Raw genomic sequence first — 23695 nt, forward strand, 5'->3', positions numbered from 1 at the left:
TTCTTGCTGCTGAACACAGCTCCACCCATAGACCAGCCATCTTGGGGAATTAAATCATTCTGGTCAATAAAGCATAAAGTGGACAGGAGCAACATCTTAAAAGCCATTTTCATTATCAGAAACACTGTTAAATACTCACATGAGAACATTCTAATTCAGGCAAAGCTACACAGCTCTACAAACAAGCTAAACAAAAGTCAATGAGGGCAAGTCATTAAAGGATATTTAATGCGTGTAATTTATTTTTCCATTTGCACTTTCTCTTCCTACCAAATCTCTGATTACTTTCTTTGTCATGCATACTGTTCAGGACAAAGAAAATATCTTCTATGACTGAAAACAGCTTAGTAGGTGGCAAACACTGTACTTCCCAAGATTTTGGGTTTTTTTTCACCCAGTGCCAAATTGTTCAGTCATGTAACAATTTCTTATGACACACTAATTATAGAATTAATTTTTTTTACTTTCGTACAAGCACCAACAAAAGCAGTACTATTGTGTACATTATTATGATTTATCTTCCTCGTGGAAAGTCCACAGTCTTTTTTAGTTCATAGTTTTTTTTCCCCCCCCCAAATATTTATGCCCAGCAATCAAAAACTTTTAAACAAACTATAAAGTCTTTTAACAGGAGCAGGAAATTAAGTGCACCTAAACTATAATCTGTTCTTTGTAACATGGTGCACAACTCTTCTAAAGGAAAACCAACTGTTTACTCACCATCTCACTCTATGGCTTTAGAAGATTTAGGATAAATCCTGGCACTGTTTTTTTCATTTCTAATCTTGAATAATTTCACATAATTGTAGAAAAAACACAGATCTAAAACTATTTCTTTTCTGTTCTGTCATCTTTTTCTGCTTTACCAGAATGTTAAGGGTGGCTAAATTTTAAATGTTTAGTTCAGTAAGTTAATTTAGGCACCTTACCTCAATCTAAAACAAAAATCTAATTCACAATCCTACAAGAAAAATAATTCACGCACCAAAGAGAGATTTTCAAAGCTGCTGCTTTCTTGAACCTTCTAGTTTATTCTCTAAGCCATTATGTTTGTTACAGGGATCAATTTACAATTTCTGTTGATCTGCCAGCAGATTCAAATTAAAATTAATTGTATAAATTTGCAGACTCAGGAGTACACATTGGCTGTTCTCTGCTTAACATTCATTATCAGGGTAAGGCTCAGAAGCACAAGAGGAAGGGACATGTAGGGCTCTGAAGTCTGAGTAATGTTTCACTGTCAAACTAGCTTTGGTTTAGCAACAACACTGTCAAAGGCACAAATACTAATTTTATGGCAATTAAATTATGTCAATTTAAAAAACTGTATCACTGCTTATAGGAGAAAAATATAGCTTTTACCTTACTGATAAGTGTGACAACATCACCTTCCCGGATTGTGAGTTCATCATCGTTCTGTGCTTCATACGGAAATATCACTTTGCAATACTCCTTGTCTGAAAGGAAGAACATTCACTGTGATAAATTATCACTTTATACCAACTGCTTATTCAAGGGTGAATAATCTTCATAAAATATTCCATTAGTGTCTCTTCGTGCTGCCTTATTTCCTTATCATCTTTCTCTTTGTATTTTAGACCTTCATAAACAATATGAAATATTTAAAAAACTGCATGCTGATAAGCATTCCCACACACGTCATCCAGGGAGTCAGCTCTGCAGCCCCTGGAACCATCATCTCAAATGAAATTGCTCCAGACAGCAACCTGCCACAAACTTTTTCCCTTAGAGTAAACCTGTATCTGACACTTCTTCCATAGCTCCACTGGTATGCCCTCCCACCAGATTACATAAACTGGAAGCATAAAGGACACAGTAGGTTGCCATAGCTTATCTATTGTGTGCAAGAAAGCAGATACTTATGAATCTATAAAGATGGTACAACAATAAATAATACATTAATAAATGTTAATGCATTAATAACAAAACCACCTGTACACTTGGTGTAAGAGTTTTGAGCATTACTCTTAAGTTTCCTTGACCCTTTTTCCTTTACTGTCTATAAATAAGGGCATCATCTCAACTTACATCTGGAAAATACAGAAGCCAGCACTCCTACTCAGAAATCATAAAAAGCAGTTGTCATGAAAAGCAGTTACTTATATGTTGCTGTGCAACAGATGAGTATGTCAATGTGCCTTACAAATAAAAAGGGAATATGTTTTACAGCTGTTAAACTACGCACAAGAATATGTGATACTCTAAGAGAGCAGGTCTAAAAGGACCAAGTTAACTACTTGACTGCAGAAGGGCATGTGATTTTGTAAAACTGTTCACCTCACTTTAAACGTCTCAGTTTTGATGATCTCTGTGTCTAGTCAACTTCCATACTCAGTGCAGAGAAGTACTGGCAGGCCACAGAAATACCAATTAATTTGAAATAACAGGACTTATTCTTTTATACTTACAAGAACCTGCATTATCACACTTGAGGGTATCTGAGGCTCCAGGTTGTAAGACACATGCATAGTATAGCTGCACCTATGGAATTGCCAGGTCCCTCTGGTCTGATAGCAGGAGGCAAGTCAAAACAAAATACTCTGGGGGTATCTCAAACAGCTCCAGATGCAGGCTACTGATTTCAGCCCCCAAGCTTTTGTCTTGTGTCTAAATTTAGATTCAGGCATCTGATGATAGAAACCAACCCGGTCAGTGCACTACAGTCAATGGAGATCAAGCCACCAAAATGAGCACAGCCTTGAGAGCCACTCCTGAACCCAAGAGCAGATACCTACAATTGATTAGCTGAACCATGATTTGAAGTGCCTGGACAGCAGAGACAGATCTCCAGTGGGACCACCCCCACAAAAGTCCAGACACCAAACTCACATGATTATAACCCAAACTTAGGGCTCTGACACTTAAGCTCCATCCAAACTTCTAAAGTTTAGTGAGAGGAACTTCAACCGTAAAGAAGCAGTCCAGAAATGTGCATCTGAAAGTTTGCTCTCTGTAAGCACCACAGGCCTGAGAAATTAAATAGCAGTAGTAGGGAACAGGAAAGCTCTTCTTCAGTTCACACACAGTCACTCAGAAACAGCATGAATTTTATGTGTCACTGGTTCAAGCAAACAAGAAATTCTTAGGCTTCACAGATTTCTTATTCTGAACACAAATGTTTGAATTTACCCATGAGCATTAGAGTTGGTTTTCTGGCCATGCCCTGTATTACGTCTGGCTGAGATGGATTTAATTTTCGTCACAGCATCCCATATGGTGCTGTATTTTGGATTTGTGACTACAACTGCACTAGTAACAACACACTGGTGTTTTGGCTGTTGCCCAGCATACCTACACAGCTTTCTTTTTTTTCCCCTTTTCTATCCCCCAAGTAGGCCAGGGTGGGCAAAGGAGCTGGAGGGGACACAGCAGCTGACTGAAGATGAGTAAAGGGATATTCTGTGCCATATGGCCTCCTGCCCAGCAATAAAAATGGGTGGACTTTGGGGATGTTGGTCTAGGAGGTTTCCATTCCTTGGAGGCTGGCTGGACATTGATCCACTGTACATGGTGAATAAATTGATCTACTGAATGGAGGTTGCCTTTGTGTTGCCTTTTTATTCTCTTTCATTTATTTACCAAACTGTCTTTATTCAAGAATTTTCTTGCTTTTGCTTGCCCTGCTCTCCCCCTTATGGGGAGAAAGTGGCTGGGTGGAACATAGCTGCTGGCTGGTGTCAACGTACCACACCTCCGCTGGTGTCTCTGAAGAGACAAAATTCAGATGAAGATGATGAACAAAAGTTTTGAGGGAAAAGAAGTGAGCGTGGGGAAAAAAAATCCTTTTCCCTGTTCTGAAAGCAGAGAACACTATGAAATAATCATTTGGTGACTTTTCCAAACCACTGGGCATGTGAGGAAACACCAGGTCACAACTCAGATGCAGGGGATGAAAGGGGTGTCCAACTGTTACTTTACTGCATTCTGAGGAAGGGTTGGGATGTCTCTTTGTGGACTTGACTAGGATGCTCCAACTGCTCACTGCCTTGTCTTTGAGACAGTATAACAACAGTTTATGTAAAAGCTGGTAGAAGGCTGACACACAATAACTCAGGTGGATGTAAAGCAGCATGTAGATAAATATGAGATTCAGCACATTTTACACTTCAGTGGCATGCTACCTTAAATTATCATAGTGGGTTTTTTTCCTATTCTGAGTATATCCACACTCCAAAAAGCAGCTGTGCTAAATAATAGATTCAGTGAATTAGTCCAGAGTTGATGTAGATGTAATACTGTACTAAAGAAGCTGAGTGCTGCACACTCAGGCATGTCTCCAGTTACTGGGAACAGGCTTAGCATTTCTTTTTTGAGATATAGAACTGGCTGGATTCTCAGAGGTAAACAACACCTGAGCCCAAGAAGGATCATTCCAGAACATCCATTCTCAGACACATACATTGATCCTCCATGCAATAACAGCATCAGCTCAAGATTAAGTGGGAAGCCAAGCACAAAGTACAGCTAAAAAACTTCAAACAGCATCACTCTGCCAGGATGTCTGCAGTGCAGCTTCTGCTCAAGGTGTGGATGAATCCTATGTGCTTCAGGTTAAAAAATGCTTTGGATAGCAAAGGGCGTGGGTATTGTCAGTCCTGTAACAGATAAGCCTCCCTCAGGTCTCACTTGCTATTTGGAGACTGGGTATTTGAACTGTCTTTCAGGATGAAGAACCTGATAGACAAGAGTGGAGAGAGGGCTGTGCTTTCAGCATCTGAAATGTCAGTTGATGATGAGGAAGTAAGTTCTCTCTAGCAGAAAGCTGCACATCTTGTCCTTCTAGTTTTGACGTCAAGAACTCTGTTGCTCCATGACCTGTCCACTCTCCCCATCAAACTCTTAACCTTTCCTTTCCTTAAAAAAAAAAAAAATCAAAATAGCAGCAAAACAAGGAATTCAACTGTAGAAAAATATCAAAAATCAACCAAATAATGATGTGGTTCATAAAGAGCCAGGAGAAACTTCTGAGAGGCACAAGAGGGAACTGGGGGAGGCTCATGGCCCCACTGTGCTCTAAATGCTGGCACAGGAACACAGAGTGAAGGAACAGCCATGGAAAAAGAGTATGGTTTATGTACAGTGGAAGTCTGGACTTCTTAAGTACAATTCAGACAGACATACAGTAAATCACTGAACCCACTGGATCATGCTGTAACAGAGGTCTCAACATCACAGATAGGTTGGGAGCAATGTAAGTAACTGGACAAAGTCAGCTTACAAACTTTTCCTAAGGGATAGGTAGACCAACATGATTTAAGCAAGCAAAAACAAAGCCAACAGAACTCAAAATAATGTGAACCTTTAAAATCAGATTAATAAAAGCAGAGAAAAATCTTATAGGCTATGTCACATCAGTACTAAGACTGTCCTCACTCAGCAGGGCGCAATACCTCAGGAGGATGTAGAAGCACTTAATGTCAACAGCCATGTTTAGATTGGAAGGAGGAAAAGATAAAACTAATTTCAGACACAGCATTGTGTAGACCACAATGGAATTTGCTGAACTTGGAATTTTCAAAATGAGGGAAAAAAAAAGAACAGAAAAATACTAAAAGTCAAAACAATATATCCTATTATATGCCAGGCAAATAAACTTAAGCCAAATTAAAACTTCAAACTAAGATACCAAAACTAAGTAGCCCTCAGCTGTAGATGATAAATCTCATTTTTACATTTGACATCCAAAGTTGCGTTTATGTATCACAGACAGTTCCTCCAGAAGCCTCTTTTTCTCCTCCTAACCTGATAAAAATAAATCTGTTAATAAACCCCCAACAGCAGGTATCCTGGAAACAGTGAGGGAGGAAAAAAGATGATACTCCTGAGCTTTTCATTCCTATTTTATCAATTCAGCAGTACTCTGTCAGACCACAGTCTCTCACAGCACACTCACAGCTCCTCCCAACCATGGGCAATGGGCACTGCTGAAGGAACTCAGTGGATAAACCTGAAGAGAATGAGATGTTTCATGGGAGTTGTTACCACGTATCCTTGTGCAACACTGTCTGTCCCCAAGCTGAAAATGTGGCCTTCTTGATACAGTCTCAACCCCTCAAAAAATCATTGCTTCAAGAACAATAGCAAGGGATGGCCTTCCTACAGAGCATGGCTGCTTCACCGCCCAGGCCATTCCAAGGACAGTATTTCACTGACAAAATTCAGTGACTCCATATGCATTTACAACTGCAGGGGAAAGAACTGATGTCAATCTACACACCTGCTCGGTAACCTGGGGTCCTGCAGTAGTATAGCAGGTAAATTCATTTGTTTGTATTTTGAGAGACTGGTTAAATATTATACTGTTCCAGCCAGACCTGAGCAAACTCCATTTACTGTATCAGTAAACCCTGTCTCACTACAAAAGCGTGACTTGTCTGTTTGTTCTCCTGCCACACTCTTAGGATGAGCTGAGACCTTCAAGAAGGCAGTCCACAGACAAACAGTCATGCAAGATTAAATCTCAAAGGCGACAGTGACTCTGGAATTTGCTTTTCCTCTTAGGGCAGGATGACACAATCTCTTACTTTTACTTCTAGTTTGTTTTTTTCTATTGTTAATTTTTGAGGCTTAAATATTTCCCCATCAGTGAAGTCTAAATCACAGAGCAATCAATATGGACACAAACAGTAATACTAAACAAAAAACCAAGCGGCATTAAGGTAGTATCCCTTGAGTTTAAACTTCCTCTCTTTGACTATCACTCATAAAAAATTTCTGAAATGCAGTAAAACATACAAAATCCAGAGAAAATTTACATAATTATTACCAAAACCACAAACCAGACAAAAAAAAAAAAAAAAAATCCAAACACTATATTCAGCAGAATTTGGTTTTACTATTAATTGCTACACTCAAGACTCATAAATAGATTGCACTAATAAATATTTTCACAGAACTAAGTCAGATGTAAACTGTTAAAACACCACCTTAAAAAAACAGAAGTAACTATGGTCCTATTAATACATACTCACTATTCCTTGCAGCTTCTACATCATGCAAAAAGATTAGTTGTTTGCTATGATCTATGCAATAGCTTAATACAAATTTTAAATAGTGAGTGGAGTAATCAAATTAAGTGCTGTGGTCAATGCACTCTGTGACATGCTGCCTTTGCTATTTTGTTGTGTGCTTATTTATACTCCATTAGTGCAATCCCAGTAATCTGCAGTAGCTCTCAGATGTTGTGGACGTTTTTGTTTTGCTGAATTTTAGAATCCAACAGAGCTACTTCAAAGCTTATATAAATTTTCTACAAGATATCCTTTTCACCACAAGCCACTCATACTACAAGTAAGCTATTTCATAGAAAACAATACATCTCACTCCAGAAATAGGATTGTAAACACTCATGCATTAATCCTATCTACAAGACAGAGATGGAATTTCAAGAGCAGAATACTCCTCTAAATCTAGGAACCCACAAATCTAAACCAAACAGCTCTTTTCTTTTCTCTCCAAAGATGCATTCCCTCATTAGTTAAAGGTTAGTGATATTTTCTGTGAGATCACCCAAAGCCTGTAAAGATTTATGCCTTCACTGTGTTCTTCCTTTAAGCAAGAAGTCCTCTTTGGCCCTGAAGAGTCATCTGTTTATCCCACAAAATCTTAAATCTGTTTTTGGGGAGATTTACAGAGAGTATTGTTGGGAGATGCACCTTAGAGAACACACACCTCTGCCTTTTGCTTCAACCAACTCACCGCTTAGCAGAGCTTAGCCCATTGTGGATGTTCCAAGAGAAGATGGCACATCAATGCCTCACTGCTGATCACTGCCCTGTCACATCAGAAAGGCCATAGAAAAAAAGCAGACTGGAATTGAAGTGTGAGAAAAGTCAGCAACCATCACTCCTTGCTGAAGCCCCATGGGCAGAGAGGGAAGGTGCTGCTGGCACCTGCTACCTTGCTTGCAGCATTCATCTCCAAGAGTAATCCCAAAGGAATCTAAACCATGTATCCAAAAGCTCCCTCTCCATACTGAGCTTAGTCTATGGATCTTCTGTTTCTTGCTACTTCCTTGAAGAATGGCACAGTATCTGTTTTGTTCAGCAGTTAAAGGCTCCAAGAAGGACTGGGACACTACCATCCCAGGCAAAAGTGAAAGTACTTGAGGTCCAAGGTGGAATGATATTTTTATGCTGAACAGAGCAATTGGAGCATTTACCAGTTTTCTGAGACTGCAAACATCCCTGGACTGAATGCTTTTTCAAGCTTATTTGTGGTAAAAAGTAAAAATTGAATTTTTGAGAAATGACAAATACCAGGCAGATTATAGTCTTACGCTGGTCTGAACATACTCCTCATTTCTGAGTATCAGACATTAACTTTATTATGAAGAAATTATTCCTCTGCCTATATTAAACACCAAACCAGACTGAAGCATGTTTCATTTGCACTGAAAGGTTTTTCAATTTAAGTGAAGGACAACTTCAGCTGAATGAAACGTGTCTTCAATGATGTCATTTGAGGCTAAGAAAATCATATATAATTACATTACATCAGACCTTCCTATAGATGTGCTTCTCTTTCCCAAGTATGAACAGAGATGCCAGAAATTCTACTGAGGCCCCAGAGATTCCAGGAAAGATAAAATAATAAGTAATGCAGTTTAGTTAAAATTCAACAACATACTGTGCAAATAAGTATCCCACCCTTCTCACCAACTCTGGCAAAATGGATGTTGAATGAAGACAGCGACAGAAGAAGGATTTTTCTGGCCAAAAAGGTGTGTCCGAGGGAAATTACAAAGAGGTTAGAAAGAAGGATCATCCAGAGCCCCAAAGTTCTGATGGAAAAATGTTTCTGACAGTCAGAGCTCAATAGATCACAGTAGAAGATAGAGTTTTCTAACCACTGGTGAGAAGGTCTCTATACTCAGTTTATAAATGTGAAAGTTTGAACCTCCCATACCCTGGATTGGCATTTAGTGAGCAGCTTCAGCTGTCAGAAGTATGAGCTGATGTGGAAAGGAGCAGCCTGGCTTCCCACACAAGGGTTAACGCTGCAGGTGGGAAAGCCCCTGGACCACCCCTTCCCATGGCACCTGCACTCAGGCCAGCTTGAGCTGTTCAACCTGCAGGTCAGCAAAGGTAATTCCAGAACACGCTCAGGAGCCCTCTTTTGCATTAACAGTTCACACATTTTTCAGTATTTCAAGTTTTCACTTCCTCAGGGCAATTGAATTCTTGCAGTGTTTCCCATTAGAGCCTGCTGGCACAGGGGATCAAGATAAGAGGATGTAGCAAGCCAAGGATTGTGGTGGAGCTCATGGACAGTAACTCACTAAAAGCTCTTCTAAGCTGCTTTTGCAACTCTGAGCTGAAAACCTGTGCAAACCAGTTTGTAACCACACACCTCCCTCAGACAGACCCTGCTCTGCTGATCCAGATGCTTTCCTACATATGTCTGCATGTGTTTCAGTTCTGAGACAAAACATTATCCACTAACTACATAAAAGGATAAACACATCAGGGAAGAAGGATTGTGCAAAATTTAAAGAAAATCAAGTCTGTTATATTCAGCTTCTTTTCTGTGTTCTCTTCCCTCTTACTCTTTTCCACCAGAATCTGTAACATTTAGTTGTAACTTTGTCTAAATAAAATTGTAAGATGGGGAATATATATGTATATTATTTGGCAAGCTAGTTACATATGCTTCCCTAGAACCACATACCTGAAAGATTTAATAATTACTTTTTCATTGCTAAGCACCGAAATGATGAAAAAAGAACTGAATGTCAGAGAATCAGAGAATAGTTTGGGTTGGGAAGAAACTTTAGGATCATCTAGTCCCAGTGCCTCCTGCCATGGGCAAGGACACCTTTCACTAGGCCAGCTTGCTTAGTGCCCCGTCCAGCCCGGCCTTGAACACTGCCAGGGATGGGGCACGCACAGCTTCTCTGGGCAACCTGTGCCTCACTACACTCAGTAACAAATTTCTAGCATCTAATCTAAACCTGCCCTCTCTCAATTTAAAGCCATTTCTTCCTGTCCTACCATTACATTCCCTTGTAAAAATTCACTCTCCAGCTCTCTTGTAGGTCCCCTTCAGGTACTGCAAGGCTGCGGGAAGGTCTCCCTGGAGCATTCTCTTCTGATTTCCCATACAAACTATACCATGAATATAGTTTATTTCAGCTATATAAAGAAATAGAAATAAAATAATTAAAAGAATTTTTTTTTAAAAAGAGGAAAAAGGCAAGGGCATTTCTTACAATGAGGGGAATTTTTTATGACCTACCCACAAGTTGCAACCTGAATTTAGATCTTATTCAACTCTAATTAATTTCAAAGTATCCTCAAGGCTGAAAGTTGATCACATAATTTGATTTGATTTTTGGTGGCAGAAAACTTGAGGTAGAGTCACGAGAGCAACAACCATTCAGAGGATTCTGTGAAACAAAGCATTTTGTCTAGGTATTACCTACTCCAAGTTTATCCTAAATATATCTATCTGCATCCTCACTTTTTTTATATACAGGACACTCTTTTAACCAAAATCAGAGAAAAGCATTCAGCTTGCTTTTAATAGCACAAAGTGCAGAAAAGAAAAAACCTATGAAACCTACTTTTTGTTCTGCTGTCCACTTCTATTTTTGTTGGCTCCTGAGTTGCTGTGGCTGGAGGTAATTTCTTCCCAACACTCTGAAAAAAAATAATTGTTCTTCTTTAAAATTTGCAGGTTCGGTTAAAAGTTGGACAACATGAAAAATAGTAATGGAAATACAAAAATATGGGAGTAGAAAAGGGACAGTAAATAAAAAGAGACAAATTATAAACTATACATATGTTTGTTACTGGAGATTAACTTTTTAAAAATTATAGAGAATTCATAAAAATGTGATCTTCCAATTTCCCTTTACTAATTTTTACTAATGTTTTTAAATTATAACCCCCTAACACTTCCCTGACTTTCAGGGAAGACTCACAGATGTTTCACTGGTAGACTGAATATTACGCAATTGATGAAATTAGGGAAAAGTGTTATTCAGTACCAAAAGTAAAGATGATAGAAGCAGCAGGGGGGAAGCCACTTGACTTCTGTTCATACAAGGAGTACTCATTTCAGTCATGCTAGACTGAGTGTGATTTTTATATTGACATCTCTTTCTTATTTTATTATTTTTTATTTCTTTTTAGCAAAAGTAACTAATTTACAGTGAACTAATTTATAATAAGCAGTAACCTGCCTCAGACAGGTAAGCTGAAACCATAAACAAATATTATCTGCCCCTACCAAAATAAAATAGAATAAAATCAGTGATATTCATCTTTATGTACCTTCTCCTGTTATTATATGCATGCCATCCCCCCTCTCAGCTTGTCTCCCTATGAAGAAAGTTTTCTATCTTTAAAATCCTAGCAATATGTAGATGAGAAAATAAGCATAATTGTTTCTGAAAAGCCCTGGCTGCCATTCAACATCCTTTCCTGGCAAGGTCTGCATAAACACCACAAAGCTCCTCCATGCTTTCATGACCACCTGAGTAAAAGCTGAGAGACCAGATTGCTAAGATCTAGTCTTGGGAGTGCTGAGTACCATAAGGACCATAACAAAACATTGGTCAATACAAGAAGCAACAGGAGTAGAGCTCTTTGAATAGCTGAAAAATTCCAAGGTGCATAAAGAATACCCAGAGCTCCATGTTAATAATATGTAATAATGTGCCAAAATGTATCTATGAAAAGGACTCAAATACACACAGGGATTTCAGGCTGGTAAAAAGAGCAGGTAGGGAGGATAGATGGTTTTGGGAGTTGTGCACAAGACAGTCATCAAATCCACGTTGACAGCAATGCAGGCTATGAACTGCAACACACAAAAGCATCCTGTTGCAACTTAATTTGCAGGTGGAAGCAGAAGACCTGACCTTCTTTATAACTCTACTCAGAATTCAGAGTTTGTGACTGCTAAGGAAGAGAAATAAACAACGAATCTCTACAGAACCTCCTGAATTCTTTTCTGAGGTGGGAATGAAAGATAAGAAGCATCAACTGAACCAGTGATTAGGGAAGAAACAGAAAAATAGGAGATGACAGATGTCTGCAAACCAAGAGAGGGCAAAACTAAGAAAAGTGCATGACCTCGTTGTGCTGGAGAAGTTACAAGTCAAGAAGGATGATGATAAACCACAGATCCATCTGCAAAGCAGTGAAAATTGTACTAAAAGAGATAAAATGAAGGCATTTACATTTACACAGATAAAATACAAGATACCTTCAAGATGAAAGTGAGACTGGGAGGGCAGCTTCTGGTTCAGAGGCAAACAGAGCAGTTCAAGATAGCTGCACATCACAGTACAGGCTTGGTCATGATCAACCCTTTATTCACATTTCTGCTCCATGAAATTGTTTAGGGAAATGATGAAATCAGATACTCTAAACGGCACTGCAATTTGGCTCACAAAGACATGCTCACTAAAGGAATATGAAAACCCTTTAAATTAGGGAAGGTTTAGGTTTTTTCAAAGATTAAATTATTATGCAAGACCAATCAATTAAAGGAAACATTTTAGTAATTGCTTTACCATACATGAATCATTGATTTTATGCCATGAAACCAAACACCATATAAACCCACAACAGACTAAATTTAACAAGCTGCAGATCACAACGAAAGAATCATGGGCAAAAAGGAAGATATTTGTGTATCCTAGTGGAAAATCTATTATGCAAAGTAATTTCCAAGTGTATAGAAGCAGATGCAATAGCAGCGCTTGAAAACATTAATTCAGCTGTTCATTCAGAACAAATGCCTGTGCAGGTGATAAATCAGTATTGGGAAGAAACTTGTGAACAGAAAATAGAATACTACCCAAACAAAGCTGCTCTTTTATTAGGAGCTAGGAGGAATAATTTAAATAATTTTTATGAGGGTTGCATAGGACCCACTCCAGTGAGAAGGGATACCTGAATTTGTTGTGGGACAGGGAGAGGAGAAGACAAGTGAACTGTTATGCCTTAATTGGGAGGGGACTGCACTCTGGGATTTCTAGGAGTGAAACAGGCATCACTGACAGGAAAAGGGAATAAAAATTGCTAAGTCATGCAAATCTGGTTTCAGGTGGACCTGAGCTGCCAAGGTGTTTTACTCGTCCTGTAAAGTGGTCTTAAAGGAGGTGGGTTTTTAAATTATTATTTATTTATGTTTCCAAGTGGTCTACATTTGCATGGAAAATGTCTCACCACTTTCTGGAAACACCTCAATGAAACTTAATATAGTACTTATTTGTTCATTAGGAAACATCCAAGATAAACTTTCCTCACTCTAAGATTCACGGAATCCTCTGTGATCTGCTAAGTCTGATGGTTCTGCTATAACAGGCTAAAACCTCAAGTACAGCTCAGATTTGTGTGCTTGGGAGTCCCAGAGCAAGCATCATTATCACAGCTACCATTTTCTCAGACAACAAAACAAAAAATGAGAGACACTGACTTCTCCCATATAGGCCAGAAACTTTCCTAGTGTCTCTCCAACTGTTCTATATCACTCATACTCCCATACAGGTCAAATATCTACCAAGTTCATTAGTGGTAAGAGAACAAAGGAAGGCCAACTCAAATTCTTGGTGATCCAATACACATCTGCATGACATAGACTTTTCTTTTCAAAAACAGTCATTACAGGATATTTTGTTGTCTTCTTCAGTTGAAGGCCCAGTGCAATTTATCAAAACCTTCACTTCTAAAAAAAGAAAACATGGGAGCAAAGAACGCCCAATAAGTTGAACTGAAGATTTCAATATAATTTCTTCTCCTCCTCTGTTCTTCCTTTACACAAGCAGATGGTCCAAACCCTTCTGGGCACAATGATCTATGCTACAAAATACTGATATACAGCTCCAACTGTTATTCTTTTACCTGATTCATTCCTATCTATCAGGCTCAGTATTCCCAAGAAGCAAGCACATCTTACCCCTTTGGGACACAGGCACAAAACAAGACTTCGAACTTGAAGGACTTTTTGGGAATTTAGATGTTCCAAATACAAGAACAGGATCCTCAACCCTGTCAGCAATCCCTGACATCTCCCAGCATAAACTGTCTCATTCCATTTACCTAAATCTATCATGCAGTCAATAATGTTTGCAATTAAAAGTCAAAGACAGCCAGAATGCCCATAATGGCATCTCCCAGCAGTGTCCTAAATGCCAGGCTGCAAAGACAAGTGAAGTTCTGCATTTTCTCTCTAAAGCTCTTGGATTCTTGGCTGTAGAATGGTTTCATCACCAGCAAGAAGGGCAGCATATCATTCTGAGACTTTCTATCTCTAGCCTGGTGGTACAGAGACACTCCTAAAGACTACTGTTTGAGTTTCCATCTATTCTCCTCCAGCATGCTGATTATCATAAATCTCTTTTCTAGGTGGTGGCAGTGAGCCTTGTTCCACTTACATTTCTCTGTAGATATCACCCTGACTTGCTTCATCCTGTCACACAAGAAAAGCGTAGTGGAATAACACAAAACAGTTTGTGTTTTCTGACTCCAAGCCTAGGTTGACTCCCAACACAACAGAATGTTATCGACAAAACAGGCAGAATCTTAATCCCACTATTTCTGCAAGGCAACCATAATTAGATTATTTAGCTGTCAGACACAAATTTCATTAATCTCCTGACAAGCAAATCCTAAAGATGAAAAGGAATGAAGTGCCCTCTTGCTGCAGAAACAGCTGATAAAAGCATGAATAATCACCATGATTTGGGGTACAGATCCTCAGAGGGACGAGACAGATTTAGCAGCAACATGGCAGTATTAATGCTTAGGTCAGTGAAGCCAGTGGAAGGACAGTCCAGCACTAAATAACCAGTTCTGTGGGCCTCGATGGCATTTTGGTACACTGCAAATCTGTATCACTGCAGACTTCTGTATCCCTGACACTGAATGAACAGTGATTGCAAAACTGGTTGAGGTGGCACACACAGTCAGGTAAATGAGGCCATGGTAGTCTGAACAGCCTCATTTTCTTTCATGTATATATTTTGTCTCAACTGCAATCCCTGTAACGGCAGGGAACAACAGAAGAGAGGCAGCATATGAAAAGGACAGTACATAAGTGACTTTTTCTCACCTAAAGGTACTGTGGTTGTTCCCTACAACTCCTGAGCTCTGACCAGAGGGAGAAAAGGACACCTGTGACCAAGTTTCTTCCTTCACAATATTTTAGCATTGTACTTCAGGGTTTTCTTTTGTGGTTGAAAACTGACTTGTCTATATACTTTTGTTATTCAGGTCTAGTGTGCCTAGAACATTTCAACTGAAAATTCAAATTGAATAGTCATTTGAACACAGATAGGTCCATACAGAAGATTCTGTTATACTTTGCACCAAAGTAACATCCTTATCCATTGAGCCTCCTTTAACAATATAGGCTTCTTGAAGCAATAGCTTATTTACTCAGGAATAAGGAAAAAAAGGATTTCCTCAGCATCATTATTTATTTTGGAAAGTGTAGTGAGGTCTTTATCCTAGATACAATATTTTGGAACTGCTACTTGGAATATAACTCTATGAAGATATTTTTAAGGAATACATCAGACATTAAAGAACTCATTAAAAGGGGATGTATGAGCTGGAAATTAGGCTTAAAATAGTTTGTCAGTTTGAATAGTGAAAATACAACAATGTGCACTTGTGCTTTATACAAGGGAGGAAAAGACAGTTACATATCTTTTGCACTTGTAGAATTTCAGAAAATCTCAATGACTGGGTCAGAGGAAAAAACGTGTCATGTTTCTCTGACCACAATACTTCCTCTTAACTAGTATATTTAGATGTGGCTTATATGCATAAGAATTCTCTAATATATAGGTTTATATGCAAATCCAGGGCCACCATTAGTGGCAGTATAAAAGCTGTATTCTTCAATGTGTCTTTACACTCCATTTTGTAACTGAGAACATTTGTTCGCAAAGAAGAAAGAAATGGTTTTGAGTCTTCCAGCTCAGGTTTAACAGGAGTGTAAATGATCTACTCTCTAGGTATATTGCTGGTGTTGTGTGGGAGCAGCCAAATTAATTTTTTTTTCATATGCATCAAGTGCTTAAGGAATGTCATCAAGTCCTCTATCCATCCTATCTGTTCTGCCTTAAAATCGAAAAAAGAGCCAAAATATAAAAACCCCAAAGACTTTCAGATGTCAAACTGCTCTCACTCTGTCAGAAAAAAAATAAATGTCCAAGATTTCATTTTTTCCCATGCTACCAACAGTCAGCTCCATATAAAGCCCTTTCTGTGACAGCATGATCAAGTATTGCTATCCTGAGGTTTCCCAAAAGGACACAGTTAACACTTTTCTGAAGGGTCACCACATGAGACTTCAAAGAGGGTAATGGGAATTTAAAGAAACATTTATAGAGAAAACGAAAATTCTTGAAGAAAAGTGAACTAAACACCTGTCTACACATTTGATTGCCTCAGCCATCCACAGTAGCTTCTTTCTCTGTTAGTACTTTCTGCGCAGCTTTGCTTTGCTAGAAAGACTATCCCCATGCATGTACAATTATTTGTGTTTTTGAACACCAACCAGTCAGGTACATCTGCCCACGCGCTCCCAGCTAATACAGAGAGACTTGGTTGTGAAACTGCACACATTTCTACTGACAGCTTAGCACACGTGGGCCCCGCTCAAAGCCTGGTGCAGATGAATTTCCCTTGGCTCAGCATGGGAGGAAACAAAGCCTGGATACTTTCAGATAAGAGCTGAGACCCTGGACTTCAAGCTGGAAGATGAGAGCAGTTAATGGCCTGCCCACGCAGACACGGAGAAAGAATGCAATGAGACACTGCAAGACCCCAGATGATAATTCACCACTGGACCAAGAGGTGCATATGGGGCATGTGAACATCTTGTGCACAGGCTGTGAGGGTGAAAAGGCCCAGGGATTTCTTTGTTCAGGGTCCCTCTCCAGAGGCACCCAGCTTGAGCTTAAAAATAAATCAACTCTGCCTCAAACTCAGGGTCCAAATTTTTCTTTAGTAGTTCTTGCCTTTACATCATTCAAAAGCGGAAACATGATCACTCAGCTCTATACCAGATGATGCTTCCCTAAAGAATGATCCCCCTAACCACAGCATCAGATGGAGCACACACTCAGAGAGCTTTTTAGTGGGATGTTTGGTAAATATTCCACAGAATGCAGACAACAAAGCACTTAAAGTATTTTATGCTTCACATTACAGTTTGTTTCACATTGTCAAACTATATTTTCTTCCATCTGACAACCTGAAATTGGCACATTTTCACACTTCATCCATATTCCAGCAGATTAAAGTGCAGTTTTTTCCAACTGATGTCTATAATAGATAACTCTTGGACTTGAATGAGCATAGGCCTTCTGATTTACAGTATGTCTTTGTAAAGAAATAAGTCCTTGTTTTTATTTTGAAAAGGATTTTATCTGTGAAAGGCTTTACCCTTCTGCAGCAAGATTCCAAACCCCTGTATTTAGATGCTGTGAAAGGCCTACGAACTGCTGGCATCTTAATTCTCTCTGTCTAGACAAAATCAACAATCTCTAAATAAAAGATGATCCTCCAAATAAACATCCTGTTGTTACAAAGCAAATGACTGAAGCCTTCATCCCACTGGAGCTCCTTGGAAATGAACTTAATTTCAGCCATCAGCATGACTCTTACCACAATTTATAAGTTTTGACCAAGCAGACAAGTCAAGAGTGGAGAAGTGGAGGCCCTATAAATGCTCATGTACATCAGTCAACTGGGAACTGGCTACACCACCACCAGTGCTTTAGAGGAATGCAATATTCGAGTAGCCAACAAGAATATGCTGCTTGAATGTTAAAGGCTTTTGGAATTAGCATGCATATGCAGAAAAACTAAAGGTATCTGGGGGGAAAATGCTTTCTAGTGTTCAATTCAGGAGTTACTTCTTGAATACAAAGAAAGAGAAAGAAATAAGAGACAAGCTGTGTGTAAAAATACCGTATCAGTCTAAACCCTACTACAATGCCCATTGCAGAGAATGGTAAACAGGTTGTGATTACATAACACCATCCTTAGTTCACTTGGTGCCCCAGAAATACAGCAGTGATTGTCAGAGCATCTTACAATTACTGTATCTGCCATCCACTGTCATGGCCCTGGAATCCAAGCAGACAAGCAAGCAAGCAAGTAAATAAAGCAAAGGAAACAGAACTGAGGTCGCCAGACAAGGGAAATTTTAGAATAAAATGTAATTTTTCTGGAGCTTTTTTTTGCCAATTCATCACTGATGTTTATTCTTCTGATATAATTCTTTCCTACAGTTGACAAGAAGCAAAACAACCTCTACTCATTGGTTAAAGTGCTTAAACTACATCAAGCCTAAGAATAAATTCTTTGAATCCTTGAGGAATAGTCACTTTTTTTTTTAAATTAAAAACTGTTTTAGTCTTCAAAGTAACTGTAACTTCTGAAATATTTAATAAAAGAAGTTACTGATGTTTTACTTAATTACTTCAAAAAGTATTTGAGAATCACATAAAGAGAAATCCTTGAAAATCACCTGCTGGACAGACAAGGCATTATTTATGTGATTCTCAATGTTTGTGGCAAAATAAAGACAAAATGACAAGCCTGTACTACCTTTGGCATACCACTGTGAAGGATTACATACAGAAGAAAAGGGAGAGAGAAAGGAAGGTCCGGATGATTTAATCAGTATGTGTTGACACTCTCTATTGGCTCAGAGTCTGTTACTCCCAAACTAAAGATGAGACTAAGTTCTCTGGTAGATTTTCCAGGTGTTTGATTTCTTTAGGAGATGGCACTAGGTCCTGCAATTAAACTTAATTCATTGCTTTTATCTTGCATGAATAAAATTTTATCTACTGAATATGTTACTCACAGTTGCTTATTATTTTGGTAATTATTTGGCATGATTTCTTACTTAACCACTGAAAAGCTAAGAAATCTTAAAATTTAGGGTTTCACACTGCCCCTTGCTCTGTTTTGACTACATGAGCCTCACAGTTTACATGTACTCTGCTTATGCTTCTTAGTACAATGACATTCAGTTAGTTTTGTCACTGAGATGTAAAAAGACAAGATTTAGTGTTCTGATGTAGTTATTCAAGATGGAGTTAATTTCATTCAAACATCAACTGCGAGCCAGATGCCAGTCACTGCAGGCTTCCCTTCCGTCACTGGAGGTAAAACAGTCCTTTTAGCATGTAATTCAACTTTGGAATAAAGAAAGCTCCTGTCCTAATAATGCTTTTTAGTCTACAGACTGTGAAGAAAGACTGCTTCTTGTCTACAAGCAACATCACAGACACCTAAATTCAGTCACCAGAACCCACGAGAGTTGCTATTTTCAAGTATCTTTGTTGTGTAGTTCATGCACGTTACCTGCCAGGACAGCAGCCAGGTAATCTATCTAAAGATCTGTCCTTATCTGTCCTTAAAGATCTATCTGGATCTACATATCTACAGATCAGCAATAAATCTGCAAATCCAGTACCTCATACCTAGAAAGTTAAATAATGATGTCGCAGCATACAGTGTTGTCTTTATACAAATCCAGTATTATCTTTTCTATTTTGCACAGCCAATTCACAGCAATTTTAATTAAAATACATTAATTTAAAAAGTTTCTGGTTCTAGCTCCTGAAGAAGCTATATAACCTCACTGCACACTCAAAACTAAAACTGAGGTTAGGAAGAATTTACTGTTCATCCTTTAAAAAAGATATTAATTTGGATAAGTAACTTATTAAAAGACAGAAAACAAAGACTAGGATTTCACTGTGGTGATCAGTGGAGTTGCTCAGAGATCTAGATCAAGGCTCTTGTTTTCCACTCCTTCACAGATGACCCACCAAAGGGGAAAGACAAAAACTAAGTTCAGGTAGAAATAAAATTACACATTTGGAGAAAAATTTTATCTTAAGACAGAAATGACAGGCTTTGGAACCCACAGTTGTTAATACTTTAGAAAGCAATAAAGAGCAAAGGAAAGTGCTATCAAACTGCTGCCTAAATTCATCCAACACCTTGACCATTGTGTGAGGCTCTCACCTCCTTTTGCCCTCTCACACAAATCAGCTAAGTTCCCAAAGGGGCTGAAAAAGACAGAAAGTCACCAGGAATGATCAAACATATGGAACAGATCCTTCATTCTGGAAAAAAAAGTTACACGCAAGTGACACAAGTCTATAAAAATCAGGAGAGAAGGTAGATAGGGAGGAGTCACACATCTCTTCCAGCAATAAAAATTAAGGACTCACTCATCTCTTCCAGCAATAAAAATTAAGGGCTATCAGATGAAATTAGCAGGTACCACGTTCAAAACAAACAGAGGGAGGTAAACTCCTCCCCACAGCGTGTGACCCAGCAGACTGGAACGCTTTCACAGGAACTACAGGTGCTCAAATGTTACATGCAATGAAAATGTGGCTACTTGATTTGCCAAGGAACAAAAATCCATTATGCTTATTAATACAGATTTCAAAATTATTAAAGGCTTTTAAGACTCCTTGCAGGAATTTCTTTCTGCAACCTGTTCCAAGAGTCTTCCCCAGGCTTCCAATATTGACCTCTCGTGGAGGCACAAGGTGAGCCCAGACACAGGCCTGACCTGAACTACAGATTTCCCAGGATCTTCCAGTTTCCAAGAAATATTGTTCTTTAACATATGGAATACTGAATACAGGACTCTTCAGAAAGTAAATTCAAATAAAGCAAAGTGATACAAAACCGAAGTGATAACTTAAAGGAAACTTCAAAGGATTACTCCAACTCCTTTCTCCCCCCCCAAATATTATCAAACACACTAAGTTCTTCACTTAAATGAAGCAAAATCATAGAAAGAACAAAGATATAGGAAGAAAATTATTAGAAAAGCCTTCAAAATTATACAGTCCTCTGAGAGAACACTACAAAAGTTTTCAATGGAAAATTTTCAAAACTAAGAAATGTTTTATGATATGTATATAAGTTAACTTTCCTGGTCCATCTTTTGTAGTTGCCACAGAAGTGAAAACCCACTATGAATCTAAAAGATTATAAAATCAAGTACTGGATTGACAGTCAGCTATTGCAATGAAAAAGACAGATCCACAGTACAGAAATGTATATTTACATTTCCTGTTTAGCCACCTCAAACATGTTATGACCTGTAAGGTGGATTATGTCCATCACAACACTACAAAGTGAAACCTTGTACTCCTTACCAACCTCCTGAATAAACTCTGATTCATTTCCAGTCAAGCTGTCTGGAAGGGCTTTGACTGTTACCAGCTTTTGCTGAGAAACTGCTAGAGATTCAAGACATCTTGAGATGCACAATATTTCAGACTATCAATACAAACTGTTCTCTCAGTGATGAAATTGATGTTTATGTTGAAGTGTAACTGTTTGTATCGTCCACATTCACGTAATTTATATTTCTGCATTTAAAGGAGTCTCAAACCTTAATAGTAGGGAAGACTTCTAATTAGAGAGGTTGCTTCACAGGCTCCTAACTTCCCATTTGCAATGACAAAATGTCTTCAGCAATTTCAGAACTGCTTAAATGGAAAATTAGTTCTGTTCCTGTTTCCAGCTGTTGAGCTCCATTTAGAAATGACTTGAGCCAGCACCAAATGTCTCACCCAGCTACCCGAGCACTAAAACTACCAGGTATTAAACTACCATCATCAGTCTTCAAACCACAGATGAAGAATATCTTCATTAGCATTATGCAACTCACCAGAGAATTCTGCGCTATCTGAAACACAATTCAAAGAAATAAGTAGGTAAACCATGCAATGCAAAATGTTTGGTTTAACGTCTTGGATGGAAAAGAGGGTAGAAACAAAACCAGGAACAATGAAACATCTTTCCCATTAAAACTCTGGGTAGCCTGGAGACCAGAACAGCGCACATTTTGCTTTTAGCAGTGTTCTCCACAGTTAAACCTGTCCTGCCAGCAGGTAAGTTCAGACTCTAAAGCTGTTGTAACTTCATATTTTGACAAGCTCTTAAAATTTGAGATTATCGGCAGGGAGGCGACTGGAGACGCTTTTTTCCTACCAACATGCTTGATGTGTTGGACAAGAGAGAAACCTATGTATCTTAACTTGCATGCATTAAAACATCAGTATTCCTATAAAATTTGGAATCCTGACATTTGATGCTGTTAGGCTGTCAGTTTCAAACCATTAATGAACAAAAATCTGCCTTCCTAAAAGGTTAATGGGGAGAAAGTGAACATAAGAGTTTAGATTAGATAGATGCTGCTGAAACAAATGGAGTGAGACATATGAGAACCACTGATGAGTAAAAACACTTTACTAAATGAAATAAAAGGCAAACACAGAATGAAACCCACACAGCACGCTCCCAGCTGCCTGATCTCAAAGCTCTGGAAGCATGCACATCAAAATGAGCACGATGAACAAGCTCATTTTCTTTTTTTCCTCAAGCTGCAGATTTGTAATGCTAGAAGGTGCTTTTGTATCAAAAGTGGGGTTTTTTTAGCAGAAAGCCTTCTTTCTTTCCTGCTTTATTTTTCATTCTCCTTTTTTACTTTCCTTCACATAAATGTAAAGGAAACGTCCCCTTGCTGTCTTTGTCATGAATTTTACCATTTGCAGGTTGCCACTCACAATTAATTTCTATCTCTTCTAGGAAAAATACTTGAAATTCCTTCCTACTCTCCCCGGAGAACCATGCCTGTCTAGATTGCAGCTGGTAACTTGCATGATCCAGACTGCACCATACAGCTTAGAAACCACAATTATAAAACCTCCCTCTTTTACAACTATTATTGAACCTTACAACTGCTACTTGAATCTCCACTTTTTTTTTTGCAGGAGTAAGGAAAGCAGTGCAGCTACTTTCACCTCTAAGAAGAATAAAAAAAATCTATGAAAACAGCAAGCAGGGAATGTCTCTTCTTTAATATCTTCCTCTTTGAAGTGGCAACAATATTTCTTTGCTCTTTTGTGAAAGTTATGATTTTGTCAACAAACTGACAAGTAGCTGTTCAATGATATTTTTCAAATTCAATTATTATAAACAAAAGAACAAACCCATACTGTCATGTAGATTATCCCAGATTCAGTGCTGACAACAAATAGTTCTTCTATTTTGGAATTACACTTCTTCTTTTCTCCTCAGATTAAATCTAATTTTTTTAGATTTGGGGCTTTTTCCCCCTCACCTTACATCACTGAAAACAGAAGTTACTGAGGAAGAACAGGGAGATATTTTTATTTTAAACACTTACAGGGAAGACTGCAGAGCAACAAGTGACTCAAAACACAAATGGAAAATTACTTTTACCACGTGCTTCATCTTTTCTTTCCAGCAAGTGCTTTAGGAACTGAGACTGCTGCAGAAGAAAGTATCAGCTGTCCAGGTGGAGGACTGTACTGTGTGTGGCCAGTGCATGGCAAAGAGCCCAGCACCCAGCAGAAAGCAGCCACCAGCAGCCCTGCTTGGCTCCTACTCACTGCTGCATCAGGACTTCCTCCCTCCCCAGGAGCTGCCCTCTCAGCCCTCCCCTTGGCTCTCATTGGGAAGCTTTTATAAAACACTCAGTCAACTAACTGTAATAATATCAGCTCACATCTTTAGTATTTAAGGACTATTTTAGAAACACAGAATGCCAAGAACCTCCTGAAGAAACACACACAAAGCATTAAAAAGGCTTCTTAGAAACTGGCCTACAGATTTTTCACCTTACCAAGTGC

The 23695-nt window shown here is 38.7% G+C and overlaps 1 protein-coding gene across 8 annotated transcripts in view; it reads right to left on the reverse strand.

The window, feature by feature from the left end:
• SH3KBP1 (SH3 domain containing kinase binding protein 1) overlaps positions 1-23695 on the reverse strand; it is a 211858-nt gene that overhangs the window by 50792 nt on the left and 137371 nt on the right. For all 8 annotated transcript variants that reach the window (XM_066176909.1, XM_066176911.1, XM_066176912.1 and 5 more), the window contains 2 exons: positions 10586-10661; positions 1363-1457 (listed from right to left, as the gene is read on the reverse strand). In XM_066176909.1, the coding sequence (XP_066033006.1) occupies positions 1363-1457; positions 10586-10661 (171 nt within the window). The remainder of the gene's footprint in view (positions 1-1362; positions 1458-10585; positions 10662-23695) is intronic.

Source organism: Chamaea fasciata, unplaced genomic scaffold, assembly GCF_029207755.1.
Source record: "Chamaea fasciata isolate MVZ Bird 193981 ecotype frontalis unplaced genomic scaffold, bChaFas1.0.hap1 SCAF_2, whole genome shotgun sequence".
Lineage (NCBI taxonomy): Eukaryota > Metazoa > Chordata > Aves > Passeriformes > Sylviidae > Chamaea > Chamaea fasciata.